Below are 25,653 nucleotides of genomic sequence, written 5' to 3' on the forward strand. Positions count from 1 at the left end.
CAATGTGGCTGAACTAAAGCAGTCCTGCAAAGAAGAGGGCCAATAGATTGTAAATCATCACATCTTAAACATTCCCAAAAAACAACAAAGTTGTAAACATGAAGAGATTTGTATGCCTACAGTTTCTCTTTAGTATAAACACTCAGAGTTTTGTATGAGATATGTATATATGTCCAGCCATTTCAGGCCAGGACACTACTTAGGATCATTTATGTAGCTACTGACGGGATGCCAATCCATAAGGATCTTTTAGAGTTTCAAAGTGTTAGTTTAGCCGAATAGCACTCCCTGTCTTTTAGTTCTAACAGCAGGCTAGTTAGAAATCCCCACATCAGGACTTCCCGTCTCAACATGAGCGGGCAGCATGCGTTCTGAATGAGAAGCATAAAAATAAACCCGGAAAGCAGCTCAGACTGCTTTCTAGGCAAATGAATGACAATAAATGGCTCAGCAGAAAGAATTTATTGGCTGATGCCCTTTAGAATTGCCCTCTTTATAGCCCAATGATGCGTCATTCTCCTTGCTCCTTCTTGGAGGAGCAAAATGATGCTATGTCTACAGCCATTTCACAGATATTTTCCAGGCTGGCATGGATCTAGCCATTGTACCACAGCTTTCAACCTCAGCCTGAGTAGTGCCTTCAAAATAGGTCTGTCTTGGTCCTTACTTGTTCACAGGTGCTGCTGACAGGCTCATGACAGTGGCCCAAGTTGGATTGGATGGTGTTGGATCTCAAACAAGTTAATTGAATCTCAAGTTAATTGGATCTCAAACAAGTTAATTGAAACTATTTAAATTAATGGCATATTTTTTTCCAGAGGAAGTACAAAAATTATGTATATCACTCAATGTTAAGGAGGCGCACGGTGGCTTAGTGGTCAGCACGTTTGCCTCACGCACAGGTGGCTCTGTACGTGCGGAGTTGGCACCCCCGTGCTGCGGGGGTTTCCTCCGGGTACTCTGGTTTCCTCCCCCAGTTCAAAGACATGCATGGTAGGCTGATTGGCATGTCTAAAGTGTCCGTAGAATGTCTGTATGAAGGGGTGTGTGAGTGTATATGTGATTGTGTCCTGCGATGGATTGGCACCCTGTCCAGGGTGTACCTTGCCTTGTGCCCGATGCTGCCTGGGATAGGCTCCAGGTTCCCTGTGACCCTGAAAAAGGATAAAGTGGTATAGAAGATGGATAGACTCAATGTTAAGGAAAAAATTATGGAATCACCTTGTAATTTGCATTTCTAAACCAAATACTACTATTCTAATTAGTCTGCAGTTAAAAGAGAGTGCTTACAGGCATTAAAATAATGTTTACAGACCTGAACTTTAGACTTTTTGAAAGGAAACATGGACCAAACAAGAGAGTTGTCAACTGAAACAATGGAAAGGATTATAAAACTCATTCAAGAAGGAAATCCAACAGAGAGTGTGGCAAAAGATGTTGGTTGGTTGTTCGCAGGCAGCTGTGTCTAAAATTTGGTGCAGGTATAAACAAAATAGGAAGGTTATAAAAGGAAAATATACGGGTAGACCAAGGAAGATGGCAAGCGTCAGGATAGAAAATTCAAAGCAATATGCCTTGAAAATAGAAAATACACAACAAAACAAATGGAAAAACAAATGGGCGGAAACACAAGTCAATGTCTGTGACAGAACTATAAGATATCAACTGAATGAAATGGGATTTACGTATAGAAAAGCCAAACGAAAACCAGCACTAACACCTAAACAGAAGAAAACAAGCTTACAGTGGGCTAAAGAGAAGCAAATCATGGAGTGTGGATGATTGGATGAAAGTGATATTCAGTGATGAATCTCAAATCTGCATTGGTCAAGGAGATGATGCTGAAACTTTTGTCTGGTGCCGTTCTTATGAAACATATAAAGATGACTGACTGAATAAAACAAATCAACACATTTAAGATATGAGGGTGCATGTCAGGTAAAGGACCAGGGGAGACCTCAACAGTCAATGCACAGGTGTACATTGAAATTTTGGACACTTTTCTCATTCCATCGTTAGAAAATAGGTTTGGTGATGATAAAGTCATTTGTCAGGATGTTTCTTGCCACAGCACAAGGAGTGTTAAAGCTTTTCTTCATTAAAGGCATATCAACTCAATGACATGGCCAGCAAACAGTCCGGATCGCAATCCGATTGAAAATTAAAAAAAAAAAATTGGTCTATGACAAGGCTCCAACCTGCATAACGGATCTGTCAACTGCTGTTTGAGAAAGTTGGAACCAACTTGATGGAGAATATTGTTTCATACTGGACATCAAGCAACTTGGATTCTGTGCCTCTCCACTCTTCCTCCAGACTCTGGGACCTTGATTTCCAAATGAAATGCAAATGTTACTTTCATCTGAAAAAAAGGACTTTGGACCACTGAGCAACGGTCCAGTTCTTTTTCTCCTTAGCCCAGGTAAGACGCTTCTGATGTTGTCTATGGTTCAGGAGTGGCTGGACACTAGGAATGCGACACTGCAACGTATTATAAATTCTTTATTCTAATATTTGGAGATACTGGATTTTTGATTTCCATGAACTGTCAAGATTAAAACAAAAAAGGCTTGAAATATTTCACTTTACGTGTAATGAATCTAGAAAATATTAAAGTTCCACTTTTTCAATTAAATTACGGAAAAACTTTACTTTTCCACAATAAATTTTTTTTTGAGATACACCTGTATATGGATATTAACAGCGGTTTCAACGTGAAGGCAAAATGTGGCTGGTTGCAGTACAATTTTTGATGCCACCCATTCCCCTGTTAGTGAATGGAAAACAAGTCAATCAAGTCAACAAGTCATTCCATGATTACTAGGATTGTGTATTTTTACATTAGTTAAATTAAGGCGCTTCCATACATTAAGCAATTGATACTCCTTAATGCATAAAAATGAAAATGCTTCAGAAACACTTTGGTGCAAACTGATCACATAAGGCTTCAATATTCTTTTTTCAAAAACACTGCCCTCTTCTATTCATTATTCCTATTGTGCAACATCTAACTGCACTGTTTTTGGCTTCAGTGCTTGTATTTTCTTTGTTCCATTTCCTCGGAATTCTGGTCTTGGTACATGTGGCAATGTGCTCTAGTGTATACGTGCATGTTACAAGTAATCTGAAGGGAGACACCTATGTGAGCATCTGTGCAAGACACCTTGACATGCTCACAGATATGCGGTCAAAGTAAAATCCAGGTCTAAGAATACGACAGGTGCATGGAATTATCTCATTAGATATAATCTTTTACAGTTCAAATTAAAAGATTATTTGTAAAGCAACATGAAAACAAATTTAAAAAGTCAAAATGTTGCAATAGTTATTTAATAAACAGAAAACTATACTTGATTTCAGGATGCTGTGGACAAAATGACAGTGAAAATGATGGTTGCATGAAACAGAACCGAATGATGAGGCATTGTCGGGTACTTATGTGCTCGGCTGAGAGCTTACCTCTTCACCTGCATATTTGTGTGCAACATACGGATGATACGCGACAGTATTGAAATAGGACATATTTTTAAAGAATTTCTTCAAAGCAGATTAAATTGAATTATCCAATCATTTTACATTGCTTCAAAAAAAAAAAAAAGAGACAGCAAAATAATCCCACCTTCACTATTACACTTCATTAAAGGGACAAACATCCTCACAACAACCAATGCATTTTAAACATTTCAAGAGAAATGTAGTCAAACATTATTTTGTATTGCTTGAAGAATTGCTGTGATGAGAAGATACCAGCACATGGTTAAGAGGATTAGAAGAAGCTCCGTTCCACCAGAGAACTGGCTTGTAGTCTTTGTTACTGGGAGTTCAGAGAGGGAGTGAACTACTGGCTCTCTATTGTCTTTTAATGATCCACTTTTCCTTCTTTTCTATTGGCTCAATAGCTAGCACTGAAAGAGTGGCATAGTCATGGTTCTCTGTCTGAGTACATAGCTGAATTGGCCTCTCTGGGCTAGTTAGTCCTCTGCTCAGATTCCCAGTTTCTCTCATTGCAGGGATTTCCTTCTAATGAGCAGCCAGGACCAGAAGTGTCTCCACTGGCACTACAGTTCAGATTTTGTAGACCCTTTGTTCTGGGTGGTGGCTCAGACTCAGACGTCTTATCTGGTGAATGGACTACGTCTTCCACTGGGCCCTGCTCCGCTTGGTGAGTGTCAGTGTGTTCAGTAGCTGGCTCTTGCTGAGGTGGGTGGGGTTGGGTCTGTGGTGGGTTTGATTGGGCATCACCCGCAGCAGGGTTTGGGTTGGATGTAGATGGTTTGATGGGAGTGTGGCACATGGGACAGGTTTCCTGAACATATAGCCACTTTCTAAGACAGTTTCCATGGAAATAATGACCACAGTAGGTTATCACAGCAGATGTCATATCCTGCAGGACAGAGAGACGATATGGATAAAGGATATTTGAATTGGTGTGCAAGATGGTTTGGGAAAATTGTTCAAAAAGTAACAGAAGTATTACACTTCTAGATGTTTCCATTGAAATCTCAATATCATAACAGCATAAATGCATATAATATATGTACATTTTTCTATAACTATGGCCTAGACCCTCAAAAGGCTATGCACACCACATTGAGAACTATGTAGAGGTAAAAGATAATGGCCATTTGGTACACACTTTAACGTCGTGTTCTACAGTAGCACAATCAATGACACTTAACAGCACTAAATAACCCATTTTCAATCATAAACAATAAAAACTTTCCCATGCTGTTAAAGATTTCATTTACCAGTTACAGTTCACTTAGCCTGATTCTGTAAAATAGCCTAATTTACAAACACAAACAAATTCAAGCTCTATTTTGCATAAGGTAGGGATAAAAATGCAGAACTTTTGCCAGAGAGCTTTCTCTTGCTTTTAGCTCTTATATTTATTTTAGTTCCAATTTACAATTACAATGTAATGCCTATACACTATATGGTCAAAGTATGTCAATCACACCCATATGTGGGTCTTCCTAAAACTGTTTCCACAAAATTGGAAGCACAGAATTGTCTAGACTGTCTTTGTATGCTATATCATTAAGATTTCCCTTCACTGGAACTAAGAGGAGTTTTTACTGTAGAACATTCAACCTCTTACCACTTAGTCTTTGTTTTTGTTTTTCTTTTAGCATTTTTAATATAGTGATTTAACTTCTGCTTTAAAGCTTGTGGAATATAATGTTAATATTTTGCTAAATCCTTTGTACAATGTATAGCATAGCACACAGATTTAATACTGATATAGATTTATAATAGATTTAATATTCATAGCCTTCAATTTACACAACTTTGAAGGACAAAATTGAGCAGAATGTGAAATAACTTTTTTTTGTTTTTTTTTAATAAATTGGTCTTTTAATCAAAACTAATCGATTAATCGTGGTAACTAATCGACAGATTAATCAATTATGAAAAGAATCATTAGTTGCAGCCCTAATCCAAACCTGATGCTGACCTGAAAACAGATGGCACAGACATCACTGTGTTCCTGCAGCTGTTCAGCACTCGCCCGTGGGAGCGAGTTGATCTTGCGTGCGGCTTCCTGCCGAAGCAAGAAGCTCTTCCATCCAGCCTGGGCACGAAGCCACACGTTGCAGTAGGAGTGGATGATGATAACTGATGCCCCTATCCAGCTCCACTCACCCCACAGTGACTCCCATGCCCCGTATGCAACCACACACAGTGCCACAGCAAACTCCAATGCCCGACACACAGCGTTCACATAATACACCACCTCGTCAAGGCTGGGCAGAGCAGCACCACGCCACACCTCCACCATGAACAAGCAGTAGATTAATAGGGTCCCGGTCACCTAGAACACATAAAAAATGGCAATTTAGACTCATCAAGGTCTCTAATCTTTGTTTGTTTTTTTAAACATAATAACATGATGCAATATTTTGACTGAGCATGCAAAAGAAGTTTGTATTGTTGGCCTTTTCATGATAAGTGTGGCTGTGAATTGTCCAATCATACCTGCAGTGATGTAAGCATACAGCTGGAAACCAGGATGAGAAGCCAGAAATCCATGTGGAAGAACTGGGATAACTTAAAGGCCATGAATCCAGGAAAAAGCAGCAGGAATACACACATGCCCAGCCCCCGCACATGCTTCCACACACACCTATGGACACACAGGTTTAGGTCAGTGTATTCATGGATTGCTTCTTTTCCATGTGACTTCTCACAGCCATCTTTAGAATGACGCAACTCTCACAGGAATTTAAATATGGTTTCACCATTGTATTGTATGTAATAGCACTATGCTTATTCCCCACAGATTTTTGTAATTTACCTTGGCCTGAGTGACTATTAGACCTGCTAACACTTGCATAAATATGTTGTTAAATTGGTAATATTATTCCAGGATAACCAAGAGGTATTTAAACAAAATGCGCCGACAATATTCTGATATATTAGTGAAATATATTATACTGATACATATTAATGAAAATTAGATATTTGGGTGTGACACACAAAAAAATGGACAGAAATTCAAATGGTAAATTTCTACCTGTTCCTACTGGCCCCAAGTCCTAGCACAATGGGCTCAGTTATCTCACTCATGCTCTGCAGTGTGGAAGTGAGGATGATAAAGAGTATGATAAAGAGGAGGAAGCAGCGTTGCAGGGCTGGCAAGTCCAACAAGCCAGTCTGTAGGCCCAACAACAACAGAGTCACACCCTCTGTCACACCCCTGCAACACACACACACAACATATTTTAGTAGTAGAATATTTTACCAATATTTACTACGTTTACACAAGTATAAACACGCATTTACACACATACCTGTGCATGACATTGTGGTTCTGCAGCGCTGTGAATCCTCCAAGGCAGAACTTGCAGAGATTCAGGAGGCCCAGTGCCAAATAAGAAACCATAAATGTCAAACCCAGCAGAGAGTAAGGACTAGCACAGCACTCAGACACACTGACACACACACACACACACACACACACACACACACACAAAGAAGAACAGCAGCACAAATTTAGCAAACCAGCAATTTGTCATACAAATGCACAACCTTTCTGAACTGGGTTACTGTACAAAGCAGCATTAAGAGAGGATTGGAATAGTTCCATTCAGCCCTATTTGCAGTTCAGTGTAAGATTTTTACATCTGTAACAGGAGATGCAACTCTGAATTTTAACATTGTTTACAGTGCATAAAAATATCATAGGCTGCAACACTGAAAGTTTAAAACTCAACCAGAATACAATAATACATGAAATCAATAGGTTAGATCATAAATAAACATAAAATCATTTTTAAAAAATTGTAAAGCTTATTGGCCTCATCCTACTGATTTGTGTTCGCCAAACCTTAAACATCAGCTGAACAAGTGAAATTTCAGAGTGTGTTTACTCATTTAACACAGTGACCTTCGGTGAGTGTTTACCTGGTGAGGAGGTAGAGCAGCAGCCCCTCTTGTATGGCAGTGGAGCTGCCAAAATTAGAGACAACCTGAACTCCAAACAGTACAAACCAGAATGCACTGAATAACATAGGCACAGCAAAGCTATGCCAGAGTGTCATGCTGACCGCTAACAACCGGTACAAATCCGTCACCTACAGAAAAACAGACAATGAGAAATACAGAGCTGGGACTTTGTGAGTACAATGTGTGCAGATGTGTGTTTTACTTTACACTGGTTTGCTCCAGCAAACACTTAAACATACTCTGAATGCAAGAACATGTAGGTTTACCTCTGTTTGTGTTATTTGCCAGTATGTGGCCCTGGCCAATCTATATGGGACAAACAGATTCATGAGGAGGAAGATGGCAACCTCAGCCGCAGTTATCCCCATGGAAACAGTAGTGAGCATCAGGGCATTGTCTTGAGAAACTAAACACACCCGTCCAATCAGTGGGATCAAGTGTGCCGAGAACAGCCATACACGGCGAGTGCGCATGAGGAAGGCACACAGAGTGGCAACAATAATCTGACCTGTTAATAAATGAGCATACAGACACAAACATTAAAAGAAATCATACTTATAATCTTCGTCATACACATATACAAACCACACAAACATGGAGCATATAAAAAGGATCTAGCTGATCGACTGATCTCTCTATCCAATTCTTATTACATATACAGTGCTGTGAAAAATATTTCCTTATTTCTTCTGGTTTTGTGTCTCTCATACTAAATAATTTTAGATCTTAACAAAATACAACATAAAACAAGGGCAGCCTGAATTAACACACTATACCATTTTATTTATTTATTTATTTATTTATTTTTATCAAAGCAAAAAAGAAAGTTATCCAACTCCTATCACCCATGTGAAAAACTAATTGCCAACTTAAAATCTGTTTGTGCCACCTTTAGCAGCAATACCTGCGACCAAACACTTCCGATAACTGAAGATCAGTCTTTCACTCACTTCTAGGACTAGGACTTACTCCTATGCTTTGGATCATTGTCTTGCTGCATAATCCAGTTGTGCTCCAGTTTCAGCTTAGAGACTGAAGACTGGACATTTTCCTTTAGGATTTTTTAGTAGAGAGCAGAATTCATGTTTCCCCTCAATTATCACAAGTTGGCCAGGCCCTGAAGCAGCAAAGCATCCCCACACCCTCACACTACCACCACCATGCTTGACCGTAGGTATGATGTTCTCTTTGTGGAATTCTGCGTTAGACTTACTCCAGATGTAACGGGACCACTGTCTTCCCAACGGTTCCACTTTCGACTCATCAATCCACAGAACATTCTCCCAAAAGGTTTGAGGATCATCAAGGTGTGTTTTGGCAAACTCATATGAGCCTTAATGTTCTTCTGGGTTAGCAGTGGTTTTCACCTCATCACTCTTCCATGGATGTCATTTTTGCCCAGTGTCTTTCTGATAGTGGAGTCATGAACAGTGACCTTTATTGATGCAAGAGAGGCCTGTAGGTCCTTTAATGTTGTCCTTGGCTTTTCTGTGACTTCCTGGATGAGTAGTTCTGGCCACTTCTGGGAAGGTTTACTACTATGCAGAGTTTATCCAGTTGGAGATAACGGCTCTCACTGTGGTTCTTTGGAGTCCCAGAGCCTTTGAAATATCTTTGTAACCCTTCCCAGACTGATGTATTTCAATCACCTTCTTCCTCATCATTTCTGGAATTTCTTTTGGCACAGTGTGTTACTGGGTAAGACCTTTTAACCAATTTCATGCTGTTGAAAAAGTTCTACTTAAGAACTATCTATTGATTTGATTGAACAGGGTTTGCAGTAATCAGGCCTGGATGTGTCTAGTCCAGCTGAACCCCATTATGAATGCAGTTTCATAGATTTGTGGAATTAGTAACTACAGGGACAAATACATTTTCACACAGATCCAGTTGGTATTGGATAACTTTTTTTGCTTCAATAAATAACTATCATTAAAAAAAAACTGCATTGTGTTGCCTTTGTTTTCATCTTAGATTTTGTTTTAATTTCTGAAAGAATTTACTATGAGATATACACAATAAGAGAAGAAATCAGGATGGGGTAAATACTTTTCACAGAACTGTATATATTGTGTTATTCTGTCTATCTCTCTAAAAGATGTCCACAATTTCTTCACTCCTGTACCTTGTTGCATGCACATGAAAATGCAATCCTTATTTACAGCTATCTAACACAACCCAGGAATGAGAATAAAATCATTTTGATCTGGGTAGGAGCCAAAATTACTGGAAAAGGTTAGGATACTTGATTGTTCTTCAATCTGCCTTAATAAGTCCTTTCCACAGAAGACCCAGTGACAACAAAAAAAATTAAATTGTGACCTTTTCTCGTGATTATAGCGACCACGTTGATTACATTCTAGTCATTAATTTTGAATTTCTTGACAAAAACAATCACTGGAAGGCAGCTATCTAGAAATCTTTAGCAGTTAATGGTTGTGCTTTGCATGTACATTCATGTCAAAGATAAAAACAGGAAGCTGTCCCTCAACTAAAGGCTGTATTCTTAACTTTATTCAGGGAAATTTGGTAGGTACTAAGAATAGGAAGCTAAGCAGGTAGCAAAGTCAGTACTAGTGAGATACACAACAGGTCACTGTTAACCGTCACATAAAAAAGACCAGATTTCACAGGAGTGAATTAGATTAATCCATCCATCCATTTTCTACCGCTTACTCCTTCTTCAGGGTCGCGGGGAACCTGGAGCCAATCCCAGGGAGCATCGGGCACAAGGCGGGGTACACCCTGGACAGGGTGCCAGTCCATCGCAGGGCACAATCACATACACACTCACACACCCATTCAGAATTAGATTAAATCGTAATGAATTTATATAAAAAGTGAAACTGCTTTTCTAAGCATGACAACAAAAGTCCAATACGATCATCTTAATGCCAGCCTGACGTAAGAGAACGTTTATTTAATGGATAGGCTTTAAGTTACTACTTCCTGGCCATGGCGCAGTCTTAAGCCGGGTTCACACTGTACGATTTTGGCCAAGATTTGGTCGTCTCAGACACGTTTTGAGAATCCTAAAAGATTCATATAATCCTGGGCCAAAATCTCTAGTCTCTGCTAGCTAGTTTGACATGTTCCCCGACAGCTGATTAATGGCCAGTGTGATCAAATTGTTCCTCCGATTAAATTCTGGCAGTGTCAGAAGATGAGTCACAGTCCTGTAGTGTGGCTTCTTCTACTCCGTATGAGTCAACTTGCGTGCATGCGTTCGTTTTTCGTGTCTTGACTGTCGCACAATCTGACATTAATGACAACTGAGATCCTATAGTGCGACACGGCTTACAGCGGGGATCATGTTCGTACAGTCCGACATTAATGACAACTGAGATCCTACAGTGTGACATGGCTTACAGCGGGGATCATGTTCGTACAGTCTGACATTAATGACAACTGAGACCCTACAGTGTGACATGGCTTACAGCGGGGATCATGTTCGTACAGTCTGACATTAATGACAACTGAGACCCTACAGTGTGACATAGCTTACAGCGGGGATCATGTTCGTACAGTCTGACAAGCAACAGTCGGAAAGGACTATTAAAAATCACACAGTGTGCACCCGGCTTTAGGTGGAAATTTGTACCTACATGTAAGTGCCCTCACAAATCGGTTCAAGGCTGGTGGATGCAGGAAGAGTGCTCCGTCATACCCGTATTGACTCTCCCCCACGACATATTCCCTGTTAATACAAAATAAAAAAAATAAACAGGGACTTGTTTGAATAGCTGAATGTCCCTCAATAACCCTTTGAAGAGCATTTAATGTCAGGTAGCACATCATTTAGATAAAAATTTAAGAAATGCCGACAGGTTGTGAAATGCATCTGTGTAGAGTGAAGAAAACGTTGTCAACGAACACGAAGCCAATTTCTAGACGTTGTGCTTATCTTATCGAACATCTTAACACGTACACTTCCAAGAAAAGAGGGCGCTTTGTATGCTCGTCTGTTTATAATCAGTTAAGGATTGTAGGATCAGGGTACAGGTGAGGATGCACGCCACAGAGCAAATGTCATTTGAGTTCACTACCTGGCAGCACATGAAAGTTGACACAGGAGGGGGAATTTTTGATTATTATGTTGAATGATAATATACTTCAATTGTAAAGATGCAGATGTTCTTGGATAGTGTTCTGCCAGATGTGAAAGACCGCACACAGTAAACTTTCCTGAGACTTGCTTGGTGATGTATAATGGCAGGCGTTCTCACCTGGACATCTGATGTCCCATGTAGAGCAGAAGAGCAGTGAGAACATGCAGGTAAATTTGAACAACGTGTCCCAGAGGCAATAACAACACCACTGTGCTCACAAAGTGACCTGTGGATATAGAGGATATGAAGGCGGTGCATGTCTGGGTAAGTCCAATAACCATTTGCAGGAGGAAGAGTGTAAACTTTACCTAAGTAGTAAATGTTCCAGACGACGTATTTGTATTTGAAGAGCATGTCCTCGCTGCTCGCCCTGAGATGATGGGTGAAGCTCTCGATGTTGCATTTGTAGAGCAAGTCCAGCACTAAGAGACTGGGCACCCTGAGCAACACATTAGCCACGTCCTCTAGTCGCAGCATTGTGTCGAGGTAATTTAACGACGGACTCTGCGTCACCCGTCCACAGCAACGACTCTGTGCAGAGATGCCGTCGAAAAGCTTCATCCAGTCAGCTGACTAGTGTTTATTTCACGCTAATTCAGCGACCCTGGTGCATTTCAGTTGCTTTCGTTCTCACTAGATTTCTGAACAAGTCCAGCTAATGGTCGCTTGTTTCACACTAATGGTTGGCAGTGTCGGTTCTTTTTAAAAGCGTTAAGAATGATTCAAAATAAGACATTTAGTGCAGGCGTGACGGAACAACGCTGAAAGCCTTCAGTCTCTACACTACAGCCACGGCGTTTCAGGAGTGGCCATGGCCTGCTCTCGCACACAGAAATCGTTAAGTTAGTTACATTTCCTTTAAAGCAGCATGCTAGCTAGCCAGACTGCAACTTACGCACAAATTTTTTTATTATTATTAAATTTTTATTTATTTATTTATTTATTTATTTATTTATTTTAAACAATATCAGGTCGCTAACGTATGAACATCCACAGCAGCTCTGACACGTCAACGCGACTTCTTCCGGTGAAAAGGGAAACGAGTCACGTCCGATTCACTCGTGAAAACTACTCGCTCACTTCGTGTAGTCACCTGGAACAAAAAAAAAAAATACACCATAAAAGGGCGTATAGTTTTCGTTTCTAAGGCACTGAACAACTCAAAAACAGCACTATTAAACAATGTACTTAAAAATAAATTTATAAACAGGTCTTTTTTTTAGTGTCGTCATGGTTGCAATACTAAGCAAAAGGGAGTAAATAAAGTGAGTAAGGTTTTTTTTATTATTATTTTTAAGTTTGGTTTGAAACGAAGCCCGCTTTGTAGTGTTGTTGCCACCTTTTGGTCGTCAGGGAAATACAGTTTCGAAATTTTTCGTCTCGAAACAAAGTTGACATTTTCAAAACCAGAATGTTTACTGTTCAGATGTGAAAACCGAATATGCCAGATGAAATATGATTCACAGTGTTCGCGCATTTTTAGGGGGAGGAAAAACAGCCATCCTTAACAACAATAAGATTAAAGGTTCTAACCTTGTACATTTGCATTCATTTGTTTTTGTTTTTATTTATTTTGTAATGGATAATGGGGGAAATCAGGAAACAACCTTTTAATTAAATAATTTTTCTTGGCACACACTCAAAAAAAAATTCCCATTAAAAAAAAAAGTACAAGTTGTCTATTTTACAGGATATTCTCAGGTTAAAATATGTATGTACTCTTAAACCTTATTCTGTTTTCATACAAGATATTTCTTTTCTTCCTTCTTACTGTTTTTAAAAGTCCACTAGGCTTTAATGCTAATCCCTAATACCCTTTTCTTGCTATTACTCAGTAACTGGTGTAGCATATCCGAGTCATTCAGCTCATTTAATTTTAGCTCCAAAATGAATCAGAAATGATGGGAAAACAAGCAAAGGAGAAATACGAGCTTTTAAAAATAAATAAATAAAAATGGGGAAAAAAAACGTGAAAGGTATTAAATGTACATGGAAGGTATGATGAAATATGCTGACATTGCCTATGCTCATTAGGACAGAAAACTTGTGACCAAAAACATGTGACCACAAATTATATTGAGAAATATCTAGAAGTTTCAATAGAAATTAAATCCATATGTTTGGCAACAGAGTGTAAACAGTTCAATCAAAATGCATTGTTATGGTACTACTGCCACCAACCTTTTATTTTCATTACAGGCTATTTCATTTATTTATTTCTGGTGGTATAGGCCTTCTAATTAACACAAACTTATGTTAAGAGGTGAAAGATGTTCCATGTGGTAGACTGAGAGCCTGGGAAAGCTGATTTAGTGACAGTAAATTTTTTTATTTCTGTTCTGTAGTGGTCAGTTTCACACTGCTGGTGATTTTCTAACCTGAAATGCTGGGAATTCATCTGAGAAACAGAAAGACGAAAGAATATTGACCACATCAAATGTTTCAATACTGGAAACAAGAATGGTGGCAAACAAAGAAACAAAACTCTGCAATAAACCTGGTATTCTATTATTTGTTGGTTAATATTTTGTTTAGAGTTGTATTGATGGTCTTGAATCATGTCTGTTTATGAGGTGAGACTATGTTTCTCCTTTTTAAGAAGTACAAATAAAAGTGTAATATACCCAAATTAACCAACAGACAACATAAAACATATTACAGTGGGGGAGATATGTATTTACTGATATATACTCTTGTCTGGTGAAAATTTCATGTGAATAGCCTAATTGGAAATATATTTACCTAAAAAAAATATTGACGCGTCCAATACTTATTTCCCCCACTGTATGTATATGTACCAGGTATAACATTATAACAGTCTAGTTGATGTAGTTGTGCTTGTGTAGGTTAAGGTATATTAGTATCTAATTTCTACACCTATAAACTTTAATACTTACAGTCTAATTGATTTAATGTAAAGGCATGAGCCCACCGTGGTTGGTTTAGAAAGAAAGGGGGAGATTATTTTTTTTTACTGCTCAGTCATCCTTCTCAAAGCAAAATCAAGGTTTCAGGAAAGAGGGTGATACCAGAGAGAGGTCAGCATCACAAATGAGGAAGGAAAATCCTCTCCACACTCTTGGGTAACCCACACCCTCACGATCATATAGAGCATTTGAATATGGTGACTATTGGTTAAAGTGCAAGTAAAAAAAAAAAAAAAGAACGGGTACTGTAAAGGTCTATCTCAGCAAGCATAGGGAAAGGAAATGGGCTCAGTGACCTTTGCAGCCAATTTCCCCCGTGTTCAAACAGCAGCATGAAAGCCGTGTCTGTTTCTGAAGTCCTGTTCAAAATGTCAGTTGCAACTTATCCTACCAGCAGAAGGATTTTCTCTGAAAGTAGATTCCCTTATTGTTGCCCTGGGCTTTTAAGTCACTGCACATGGATAGCTTGACCCCCAGCTTCTTCTAATACTGTGTACTTTCTAAGAACTGCGTAGAGGTTCAGCTTCACCAAGCAAAAGTCAAATGGTGTTGAAAAAACCTATGAAATTGTCTACACTTATTGGTATAACAAACTTGCACGTCTTCCAGGATGACGAAGCGGCTATTGAGAAATATCTATTTCCATTACTTTCCGTTGACTTCTTGTAAGAAGGACGATGCTGCAAATGACAGTAAATTACTTACATCAATATTAGACCTTCTTGACTGTGTTACGTGCCCAAAGAAAAAATGGCATCGACTATGGTTTATATTCATATGTTTATTAATGGTATCAGCAGTATAGAAACAGATAAAAGCTGTAACATTGTATAATTGTATGTTATAAAAAAGCAGGAAGTATGCTGAGACTGACTATGAAGAGCCTCAGCTTGGAATCCAAGCAGTTTTTACTGATTTATTTGGGATATATACAGCTATAAGATTACCATTCTCATAACATCTTTGTGGTCTCTGCCTGTTGTGGTATAATAGTTATCGTCTTATGAACAGACATTTGACCTTAAATAGCATGGCTGAGAGGCATTCTCAGTTTGAGCAAAAGATGTTATATGACTAAAAATTAATCATATTCCACATTGCAATATTGAGTTCATTTCGAGAACACAGGAGTGTACACCAGTCATATCTCAACTACAATTTGAATGTCTAACCAGTTATACATCACAATTTTGTAGGCTGAATTTGCGAATAATCCATGACTTCACCTTACAGTAAGTGTTAACTTGGAAGTAGAGTGGGAAGGTGGAAGAACTGTATTCACGCTTTTAACACCACACCTCAGTATGATGTAACTTACATGTATTAATCAGCAGAAACTTCCATATGAGGAAACTTGAACTGATCACTTTTTTTTCTACCAAAGCACTAACAGTAAACATGACTCTAAAAATGAGTGTTCGACATGTAGGATTTCCATTTCCTTTTTGGAGATACAAAAAAACCTTTCAGACAGTTAGTTTCTCTCTGCCTGTGCTGTGTCACCTATCCTCACATGGAACCATGATTTTGCAATAGGGGAATTCCTGGTTCCTACAGAGACGAGTAGTTTTTTTTCCCTCTCGCTCCCCTTTTCCCTTTTTTTGTTTTATGGGAACTGAGGGCTGAACCAGTGAGATATTTTTCCTCAGAAGCGCTGTGTATTGATTCATTACGAGGGGGCGGGAGACTCCCTCCCACTGCTTCCTTCTTACTGGGAAGTGACTGCCAGGCTTACCGTACTCATAGAGCATGAGTGAGGCAGTAACACGTACGTACATAGGTATTTAAGCTGAAGAATTTACAGTTTATATATAAGTCCTCGCTTCTCTAATGGAGAGGATGGATGTGTGTTGGCTCTGGAAATTCATCAACTGTGAGAAGTTGGTGGATACTGAGGCAGGAACTTCTCCCACAAAGGAGACCTATTAAGAGTGGTATGTCATATTGGGATCATTTTTTTCCCGCTCTCATAGGTTAGTATCAGGTACACAGAATTGTTATTCGGAAACAGGTAAGGTAATAAAATATTAACAGGTTCTGTGTATTTATAAACTAATAGAACTAAAGAGGTTTGGAATTACTAGAGAGTAAAGACATTTTTTTTTAAAAATGATCTTAAACTAATTTTCATGAATTGAACCTTAAACTCTTTAATTGTACCTTTTCAACTGAATATTTAATGTCTAATGTTTAATTTAATGGGATTTTTTGCAGTATTTTATGAATGGCATGAAAAAAACAAAATTTTATTTCATAAAAAACATGTCATGTGCTGTGCTCTATACAATTAGCTGTAACTTACTTAATGCATCATGTTCAGAGATCTATTTGGGCTTTTGACTGTAAAATCATTAAGGCCATTCAACTGGATTTAGTCCGATTTAACGGAAAGTAAATTTCCTGAAACTCTTCAGGTGTGGCCAGAACTGAGGACATGAAGTGCAATGTGCCTGTCTCAGGAATTCAGTAATGATCAAACATTAAACAAATATGAGAATGAGATAACATTGAGAAAATAAACATAGCTAAGTCATTTAACTTGTTTTGTCAGTTAGACTTGAATTGGACAAAGCAGGGATTATTAACAGGTTGACAAGGCTTTACATAGTGCTGATGAGCCCCTATGCTTTAAAACTGTTGACCTGTATTTGACTGAACTCTTGTAATATCTGATTTCAGCTAATGTGGTTCTGCTAATGGCTCTATAAAGCTGGGTCTTGGTGGAGCAGCCTCAATCTCAATGGCAATAAGAAGTCTCAGCATCCAGTTTCCTATAGAATAAGTAAAGTATATGGCTCTTCTGAGCACTTGGCCATGAGAACTGAATTCCATAGATGGTGGTCATGAGGAGCTCATCTATGGACTCAGTTCTTTTGGCAGTGTGCCCTTTATCTGCATTATAAGCCAAACGCTCTATATAAGGTTTATTTGTTATGTTAATGGTCATTGAAGAAAGAAGTCTGTTTTTCTAGTCACTTAAAATGTCTTTGTTTTCTTTTAAATGTCTGTAAACATGAAATTCAAATATATTTTATAAGTCAAGAGCAAATCATGCATGTCCTGTTTCGTTTTTATCTTATGTGCACTGCATGTGAGATATTCTCTTTGTGTTGATTTAGCAGCACGAGTGGGTGTGCTAATCAAATGGCTTTAGAAACATTTTCCCCTTGACTTGTCATACCTTTTTATTCAGTTATTCTGTGTTCTCATTTAAGTAGAAGATACTTAAAAGTTTATCTGTAATACATACAGAGAATCATTCATACCAACTAATTTAAATGCTAGACTGTATGATGCTGAAGACAATTTCACATATGTATTGCACTGTATTGTATGTGCATGCTTTGTAATTATTGTATCTACAATATGTAACATATCATTGTACAATAAGCCAAAATTTACACTGATAATGTGTGAGTTAACGTATGAAAATGTGTGTCCACCCACACACTGACCACAAATATGCCTTATCTCCTGCTCCTGGTAAATGACTCAGGATCATTCCATGGAAAGTCATGGACACTCTACCAAGAACAATTACCAAGTACAACCACAGCTGATATCCAATATATTCGTATAAAAGCTGTCTGAAATAAAATACACCTCAAACAATATAATCGCATGCGGTCATGTGAAAAAATAATTACACACCATCCATATATATATATATATATATATATATATATATATATATATATATATATATATATATATATAATATATATTTATTTATTTATTTATTTATTTATTTATTTATTTATTTATTTTACATATTTGGACAAGCAAAAATTTGATCCTCTTTGAAACAGTGCCTATTAATAAAGGTGATACACTATTAAATGACACGTAAAATGGACATTTTGTAGCAATTTTCACAATTTAAATGAAAAATATAAACAGATCAGTCACATGGAAAAAGTAAGTACACCCCTACATTTATCATACCTTCAAATCCATAAAATTAGAATCAGGTATTGAAGATTGGGTGCCAGTGATTAAAAGCTGCTTAGTTAGTGCAGATGGAACCAGTCTTATTTATACCCCTCTCGTATCTAGTGTCTGGTGTTCCTGTTGCTATTGAGGTGCGTGGTGTCATCATGCCAAGATCTAAAGAGTTCTGTAAGGCCTTCAGAAAAAAAAGGTTGTGGATGCCTATGAGTCTACAAATGGCCCAGATTTCAAATGACTGCCAATTTGTCCAGGACTGGCCATCCCAGCAAATTCAGCCCAAGAACATACCGTCTGACGCCAAAAAGAAGTCTCCAAGAACCCGAAAATTTTATCACAGGATCTGCTATTAAGTCTTGAAACTGTTGGTGTCAAAGTGCATGCTTCTACAATCAGAAGGAGATTGCACAAATTTGACCTGCATGGTAGACGTGCCAGGGAAAAGCCGTTTCTGTCTAAAAAGAACATTAGAGCAGGACTTCAGTTTGCCAATGAGCATATAGGCAATGACCAGGCCTTTTGGAATAATATGCTCTGGACAGATGAATCAAAGACAGAGTTGTTTGGCCACAGTAACAGCAGACATGTTTGGCACAGACCAAAGACAACTTTTCAGGAGAAGCACCTCATACCAACTATGAAGCACAGTGGTGGAAATGTTATGGCTTGGGGTTGCTTCGCCGCCTCAGGGACTGGACATCATGCATGCATTGATTCAACTATGAATTCTACATCATATCAGAGAGTGCTTGAAGATAATGTGAAGCCATCTGTCCAAAAGTTGAAGTTGAACCAAGAGTGGACCTTCCAACAAGAAATGATCCTAAGCACACTAGCAAATCCACGAAGAAATGGCTTAAAAAGAAGAAATGGAGGGTTATACAATGGCCTAGTCAAAGCCCTGATTTGAATCCCAATTAAATGTTGTGGGGGGATTTGAAATGGGCTGTACATGCAAGAAAACCCTCAAACATCTTGCATGAAAGCAGCAAGCCTGGTGGACAATTATGCAAAACACCTAGAAGAAGTTATTTCTGCTAAAGGGGGCATACTAGCTTCTGAGACCAAGGGTGTACTTACTTTTCCCACAGAAGAATTTCACATCTATTGATATTTCTGTTAAATAAATGATGAAAAATAAAATTTTTGGTTTTGCTTTGTTCAGGTTTTGTTCAGGTATAGCAACTATATTAATAGGCACTGTTTCAAAGATGATCAAATGTTTGCTTATCCAAATATGTCCAAAAAGCCAACAATTTCCATGGGGTGAGCTTATTTTTTTTCACATGATTGTATAATGGGATAATACAGTTGTTGTAGATGAAAATGGAAATGGTTATTCTAGACAAGAAAATCCAAGTACATGCCACTGTTAAAACTCATAAATTTTTACTTTAGAATGCTTTATGCTGCGATAAACTAAACAAAATTTGAAACATTAATGCAATAAACTTGGTACAAACTTCTGAACTTTCATGCCATTAGAGACTATTATGGCAAAATACAAACCACCAAATAAAAATCAACTACTCCACATTCTATGATTTCTTCTTTTCATTTTCTGGTTTGTCCTCATTGTGACAACCCTTAATTTGTCGAACAAGCCTCTTCTCTACCTGGTACTCCTGTTCCCCCACTTGGTTCTCCACGCACCACAAATTCCCCTCTATGATAAGAGATGTTCACAGCAGTGCTTGGGTACTGTGCTCGGGTGCCAGACATCTGCCGCAGATCTTCTTTAACAGAATCCGGTAGCTCCTGGCTGGCACCAAACACCCGTTCCAGCTTCAACCAGCTTCAACCAGCACCTCTCAGGGTGAATCCTTCTGGCAATGATCCCTTACTGGGTTCAAGATGGCTACCTGAATAGTGTAACAGCAGGTCTAGAAAGGGATGTGTATTTAGACAATAGTAATAAAAGTCCCAAGGCTTAGCTAGAAGAACTGGCGGAGAGCCATAGTGGTGGCGGTATGTGGTATGTTGTGGTGAACAGTAGATGAGATGTAGAAGGTGGCCATGCTCTCCTTGGCAGATCTGACACTCTGGAACAATCGAGAACATGGGGCAGTATTTGTTTGAACTGAATGCAATCAAGATTACTCCAAAGGCATGAATGTACACATGCATATGTGGAAAAATAAGTTGGGCATACACAGCAACAGAAATGTATATTGGATCCCTAAAATATTTTATCATTCTCAATCATTTTAGTCATTATTTTTTAAAAGTGAACAGAGGTCAGCATACAACAGATGACCATCAACAATTTGATTACAACAGTCCAAGCCCAGCTGCTTCAAATCACTCAACAGACTGTTGGATTTCAATATATCACCATTAAACTCATAAGGGAGTCAGCAAAAAATAAATAAACAAAATTCCAGTGTAGTTACCCGTTTCCAAAGCCCTCAAAATGTTTCCAAATAAGTTCTGTTTCATCTGTCAGCAGGCAGAAAGTACATGAATGGCTCATGTATCCAAGCACCAGCTAAACAAGCCTGTTGGTGATGAGATAAATGAGTTGCACATCCTAGTTATGTTGCAAACTGCACAATAGTGTACTAAACAGAATGTCAACTGATTACACAGCCATAGGCAGTATAGGCCTACTATTATGACTTAAACCACAGGTTCCCAACCATTGTCTTGGAGTACCCCTTGTCTTGCACATTTGAGTGTTTTCCCTGTATCTATATGTCTGATGTAATCAGCTTATTAATAGCCCTTCCTGAGTTGAAGTGGGTTTGTTAGAACGGAAAAAAATGTGTAGGATAGTGGGGTAGGCCTAGCCCAGGATCAAAACTGGGAACCTGTGACTTAGACAACTATTCAGTATGGCACTATGAGATATGGGACATAGTCTTTCTGTTGTTAATATCCTGCACAGTTCATGACTCTTCCTCAAAAGTAATCCCTTCAGAAATTATTCATTTTGAATAAAAAGAAATGCATCTAAATAACAATAATTACACTGTATACATAAACAGTAGGTGGCGCCTATTTATGGCAAAGACAAACAGCTATTAAATAAAATGCATTACAGTACAAAAATGTTTAAAGTTCAGTAAGTGAAATCAGTGTTGTTATTTCATTGTTTCTTATATGATCAGTTTTGAATAGTTTTCAATTTTGTCACTCATTAAAAGGCCTAAAAAAGATAGAAGACTAATCAATTTTATGTAATGGAAGAAAACCAATCCGCCCACTCCATATACGACGTCCAATCACAGTGCGTATCTTTTCCCGTCTGGGTCAAGCAACGCTGTTCTGATTGAACAGAACATATGTCAGTCAAAGTAAGAGGCCACGCCTCCCGCTGACCCCGCAAACCCTGGGGGAGACGAGTGTACGGGGTTTTTAAAAGAAATATACGCTGGAATAAAGTTTCAACTTTTTGCGCGAGGATCATTACTTTAGAGACTTTTGCGTGCTTTTGTGGAGGGAGCGGGAGAATTTGGGTATTTAAGAAGACTTTTCCATCCTTTTTTTTTTTTTTTTTGGGTGTCGTGGTGAAGGATGGATGAAATGCGGCCTAGCGGCGGAGCGGCTGGCCACCTCGGGCTCGCCTCGCTCTTTCCGCCGGGTCTGCAGGCCATCTACGCGGAGTGTCGGCGACTGTACCCCGATCAGCCAAACCCGCTACAAGTCACCGCCATCGTTAAGTACTGGTAAGCGTTTCTGACATGCAGATTTGACTGTTTACGAGAACATGTTCATTAAAATACTGTGTAATGAAAATAAACGTGCAGGTGGCGGCGTGATGTGGAAATCTTTTGACCCTAGATTAATAAAAGCTTGGTGTAGCTATGGAGCTAATCAGGGCGAGCAGTTACATCCGAAAATTTGATCAGGTCTTTGGTTTTAATGTTCAGCTGTGATGGATGAAAACATCTTCCAAGCTGTTTATCTACTTGTACTAGTGTAAGAAAGGCTCTGTGTTGTTCAGAAGATTGTTGATGGATGCTGTTGATGTTAGCCTTGTTTTACCCTTTCATTACGTAAACACAGGTTAGGGGGGCCAGATCCTCTGGACTACATAAGCATGTACAGGAACGTGGGATGTCCTGCTCTGGATGTACAGGAACACTGGCACTATGTGAGTCTCGGCCTGAGTGATCTGTACGGAGACAACAGAGTTCATGAGTGAGTGTAATAATTTACTCTACCTTCCTGAGCATGTACATTTGAGCTAATGAAGCAGAATGTATAAAATAGTCTAATAACAGGAATACGAAAACCCCATTACATTTTCAGCGTCATCGTACAGTCTTTTTGTTTTTGGTCCCAGACAATGTTCCATCAATATGTTTGAGGTTAAGAAGATAATAAAAGTATATTGACTACGATATACTTTTACGAAATTGACAACGTTTACATGGACAGCAGTAATCTAATTATGGACCTTATTCTGAATAAGACAATATTGTGATTAAGGTGTTCACATGAGCTGCTTTTAGAATACACCTTTCATGTTCCCGTTTTACATGTTATACAACATAGATCGATTAACGTCATTACATCCCCACGCCACGCCGTCCGACGTCCCCTCCAGAATTTCACATATCAACATACAGTTGGTCTTCATTATGGTACCAAATACAGTTTTGGGCGTTTCATTTTTACTTTTACGAAAGCTTCAAACTAATAGTGTGATTAAGGTGTTTACATGTCTGTAATGCACTTCGATAATGCGACTAAAATAGGAATACTCCACACGTCTTAATTCGATTTGTGTTTACTTCGAGTATGACTTTAGCCGGATTAAGGTAATAATCATTGTTTACGTGGTAGTTTCAGAGTATTGTCTTAATCAGGTTAATAACAGATTATTGTTGTCCATGTAAACGTACTTATGGATATACATTATCTTCTGTTTTGTGTAATTGTATTGCAAAACCACGTTGAATCTTGACTGTTCAAAATAAAATATTTTCGTTTTTATAGATTCACTGGTCTTGAAGGTCCTAGTGGATTTGGCTTTGAGCTTACATTTCGGTTGAAGAGGGAGCCCGGGGAGACTGCTCCCCCCACCTGGCCAGCCGAGCTTATGCAAGGTTTGGCTCGGTACGTCTTTCAATCAGGTACGAAACTGGTTTATCATATAAGGCTTAGTACTGCCTGCGTCCTTACTTTGTTTTCTTTGGAATGCTACCAGTTCCAACTAATTGCACCAAATCTGGGTAAAGGAGGGCAGAATCATATGTCTTCTGCAACATCGCCTTTGAATCACCTCTGAAGGATAGCTCAAAGAGGGATTTCTATGAATTTTACAAAAGAAAATACCATGACAGTATTTGTTTGTTGAGAAGGGAAGCAAGTCATTCAAAATGTTTTGATGGAAAATGCACCATACTTGTGTAATATTTCTGTATAGATTTTCTTTTCAAATTCTTTGCAATATCATTGAGAGGAACCAAGTGTACTTGGTGTTTAAAGCCTTTAAAAGCTCATTATCACAATGAAACAAAAATGTCAGCTGTGAGGGAAGTTAAGCAGCTGTATTTCATATTCATTTGATCTCAGTTGACATCTGTATAAATTACAGATTACTTCTGTTCTATTATTATTATGACTGATCACTTAATTGCCTGTTCATTAATATTTAATAAAAAAGCAATTTGGTTGGCTTTAGACACCCCGTTGAAGCCTGTGAGCATAATTTCTGAACCTTGTACTCAAGATTGATCACTTATATTGTTCTTTTCCATTAAAAGAAGATAGAGAAGGTACATTTCTGAGTCTTTTCTGAGGATGGAGTTGCCTTCTTCTTGGATGGACTGTATTAACTCTCTTGAAAATCATTGTCACCTACTAGAAGAGATGTGTACAGGGCTGTTTTTATGACCCTATTCCTACTCCTTTATTATGGTATAATGTTATGTCCCTTCAATTTCTCAAGGAACATACTTACCATACTTTGGTTCTATAATGAACAAATAAATCGCACTTATCTTCACTTTTATTGTTTAAATATCACATTTTGCGTTACTTGTGATGGCACTATTATCTCCACCACAAAAAGATCAAAATCTGTAAGCTCAGTTTTTTAATCCGGAAAAGACAATGTTCTCCAATGGCAAGCCAGAATGTAGGTATCTTATTATTTTTTAAAAATATATAGTACAGATAAGATGCTTACCAGTTATTTTGTGGATAGAGACAACAGTGTTCTAGTAACTGATGAGCAATATTTTTTGTTGTTGTTTTTTTAAGATAATGATCTTAAGCAGAAGCCTTTATAGTTGAAATTAGATTCATTGTGGTCAGATGGATTACATTTTCATTAGCATTTCCCACCACTACACATTTGGACAATATTTTTTTTTAAATCTCTAACACTTCATTATATTAATTTGGTTGCCAATGACAGCTCTTTGGAGGCAAGAATAATCAAGTAAAAAGTCAGTTTATAAATAGATAATCTGTAATACATTGTTTTGTCATGAGAAACTGTTCCATGGCATGGACAAACTTCATACCTTAAGAAGAATTACAACCAAGTATACAGTATACTTCATAGTGCACGTTACTATCACTATAATGTCCATATTACCTGTTTTATTGGCAATTTTTCTTTGAGTGATTTTGGATTAAATGTCTTCTGAGTAAAACTTTGAACTGTATCCAAAACATTTAAATGTGTTGTCCTTTTTTGGGATACAGAAAACACGTTCTGCAGCGGTGACCACATTTCATGGCATAGCCCACTAGACAACAGCGAGTCCCGAATCCAGCACATGCTGCTCACAGAGGATCCCCAGATGCACCCTGTACAAACCCCCTTTGGGCTGGTTAGCTTCCTTCAAGTAAGACACAACAAATATACTTTGTCCTCTCACTGTTCTTGCATACTTATGCTATTTTTGAGTTCTTGCTATTGTATTATTTTTCCAATGGTTCAGTACAAGAATATGATGCTTCAATAAATGCAAAAGTATTATTTAAGCTTCCATCCAATAGTAGTATACTTTTAATACTAACCCTTACCCTACTTTTTCTCCAAACTGGTTGTCAAAAATGTGGTGATAAAAAGTTTTTGTATTACTTTAAAGTACTTTCTTTTTTTTATTGTGAGTCTAATTAGCAAAGCTTATTCTCAGATCAGTTTGACATTTTCTTATTCAGTGGTTTGGTTCCATCCATCTGAACTAATACTGTGTAATCTTTGTACAGTACATAGGGCAGATTTTCACCTTCTGTGAAATTGAGTGTGGGATTAA

The 25,653-nt window shown here is 38.3% G+C and overlaps 2 protein-coding genes across 7 annotated transcripts in view; one reads left to right on the forward strand and one right to left on the reverse strand.

Annotated features, from left to right (window-relative positions):
- Positions 1-3,314: 3,314 nt before the first annotated feature.
- On the reverse strand, positions 3,315-12,602 carry zmp:0000000662 (RING finger protein 145). Of its 2 annotated transcripts, XM_017464280.3 has the most exons (10): positions 11,867-12,602; positions 11,676-11,784; positions 11,055-11,146; positions 7,716-7,957; positions 7,408-7,577; positions 6,795-6,935; positions 6,518-6,700; positions 5,980-6,127; positions 5,459-5,815; positions 3,315-4,384 (listed from the first exon to the last, which is right to left on the reverse strand). In XM_017464280.3, the coding sequence occupies exons 1-10, from the start codon at positions 12,117-12,119 to the stop codon at positions 3,968-3,970; spliced, it is 2,112 nt and encodes a 703-aa protein (XP_017319769.1). In that variant the 5' UTR covers positions 12,120-12,602; the 3' UTR covers positions 3,315-3,967. The 2 variants fall into 2 exon arrangements, with proteins under 2 accessions (XP_017319769.1, XP_017319770.1); XM_017464281.3 differs by lacking the exon at positions 11,676-11,784 and having other exon boundaries at positions 11,867-12,100.
- A 3,615-nt stretch (positions 12,603-16,217) lies between these two features.
- The window catches only part of sufu (suppressor of fused homolog (Drosophila)), a 29,365-nt gene continuing 19,929 nt past the window's right edge, over positions 16,218-25,653 (forward strand). For 3 of the 5 annotated variants that reach the window (XM_017464282.3, XM_017464284.3, XM_053679625.1), the window contains exons 1-4: positions 21,714-22,101; positions 22,442-22,576; positions 23,378-23,514; positions 25,097-25,239. In XM_017464282.3, coding sequence (XP_017319771.2) covers positions 21,950-22,101; positions 22,442-22,576; positions 23,378-23,514; positions 25,097-25,239 — 567 coding nt within the window. In that variant the 5' untranslated portion in view covers positions 21,714-21,949. Of the gene's footprint in view, positions 16,420-21,712; positions 22,102-22,441; positions 22,577-23,377; positions 23,515-25,096; positions 25,240-25,653 lie in introns of those variants that run through there. The other 2 variants (XM_053679624.1, XM_017464283.3) reach the window with 2 other exon arrangements.

Source organism: Ictalurus punctatus, chromosome 3, assembly GCF_001660625.3.
Source record: "Ictalurus punctatus breed USDA103 chromosome 3, Coco_2.0, whole genome shotgun sequence".
NCBI classification, from domain to species: Eukaryota; Metazoa; Chordata; class Actinopteri; order Siluriformes; family Ictaluridae; genus Ictalurus; species Ictalurus punctatus.

Excerpts from the sequence above, each read along its gene's own strand:
- zmp:0000000662 (XM_017464280.3), bottom strand. The coding sequence starts at position 12,119 with ATGAAGCTTTTCGACGGCATCTCTGCACAGAGTCGTTGCTGTGGACGG. Across the intron at positions 6,936-7,407 it reads CTGCTCTACCTCCTCACCAG|TGTGTCTGAGTGCTGTGCTA; the intron begins GTAAACACTCAC and ends TGTGTGTGTCAG. Across the intron at positions 6,701-6,794 it reads AACCACAATGTCATGCACAG|GGGTGTGACAGAGGGTGTGA; the intron begins GTATGTGTGTAA and ends TGTGTGTTGCAG.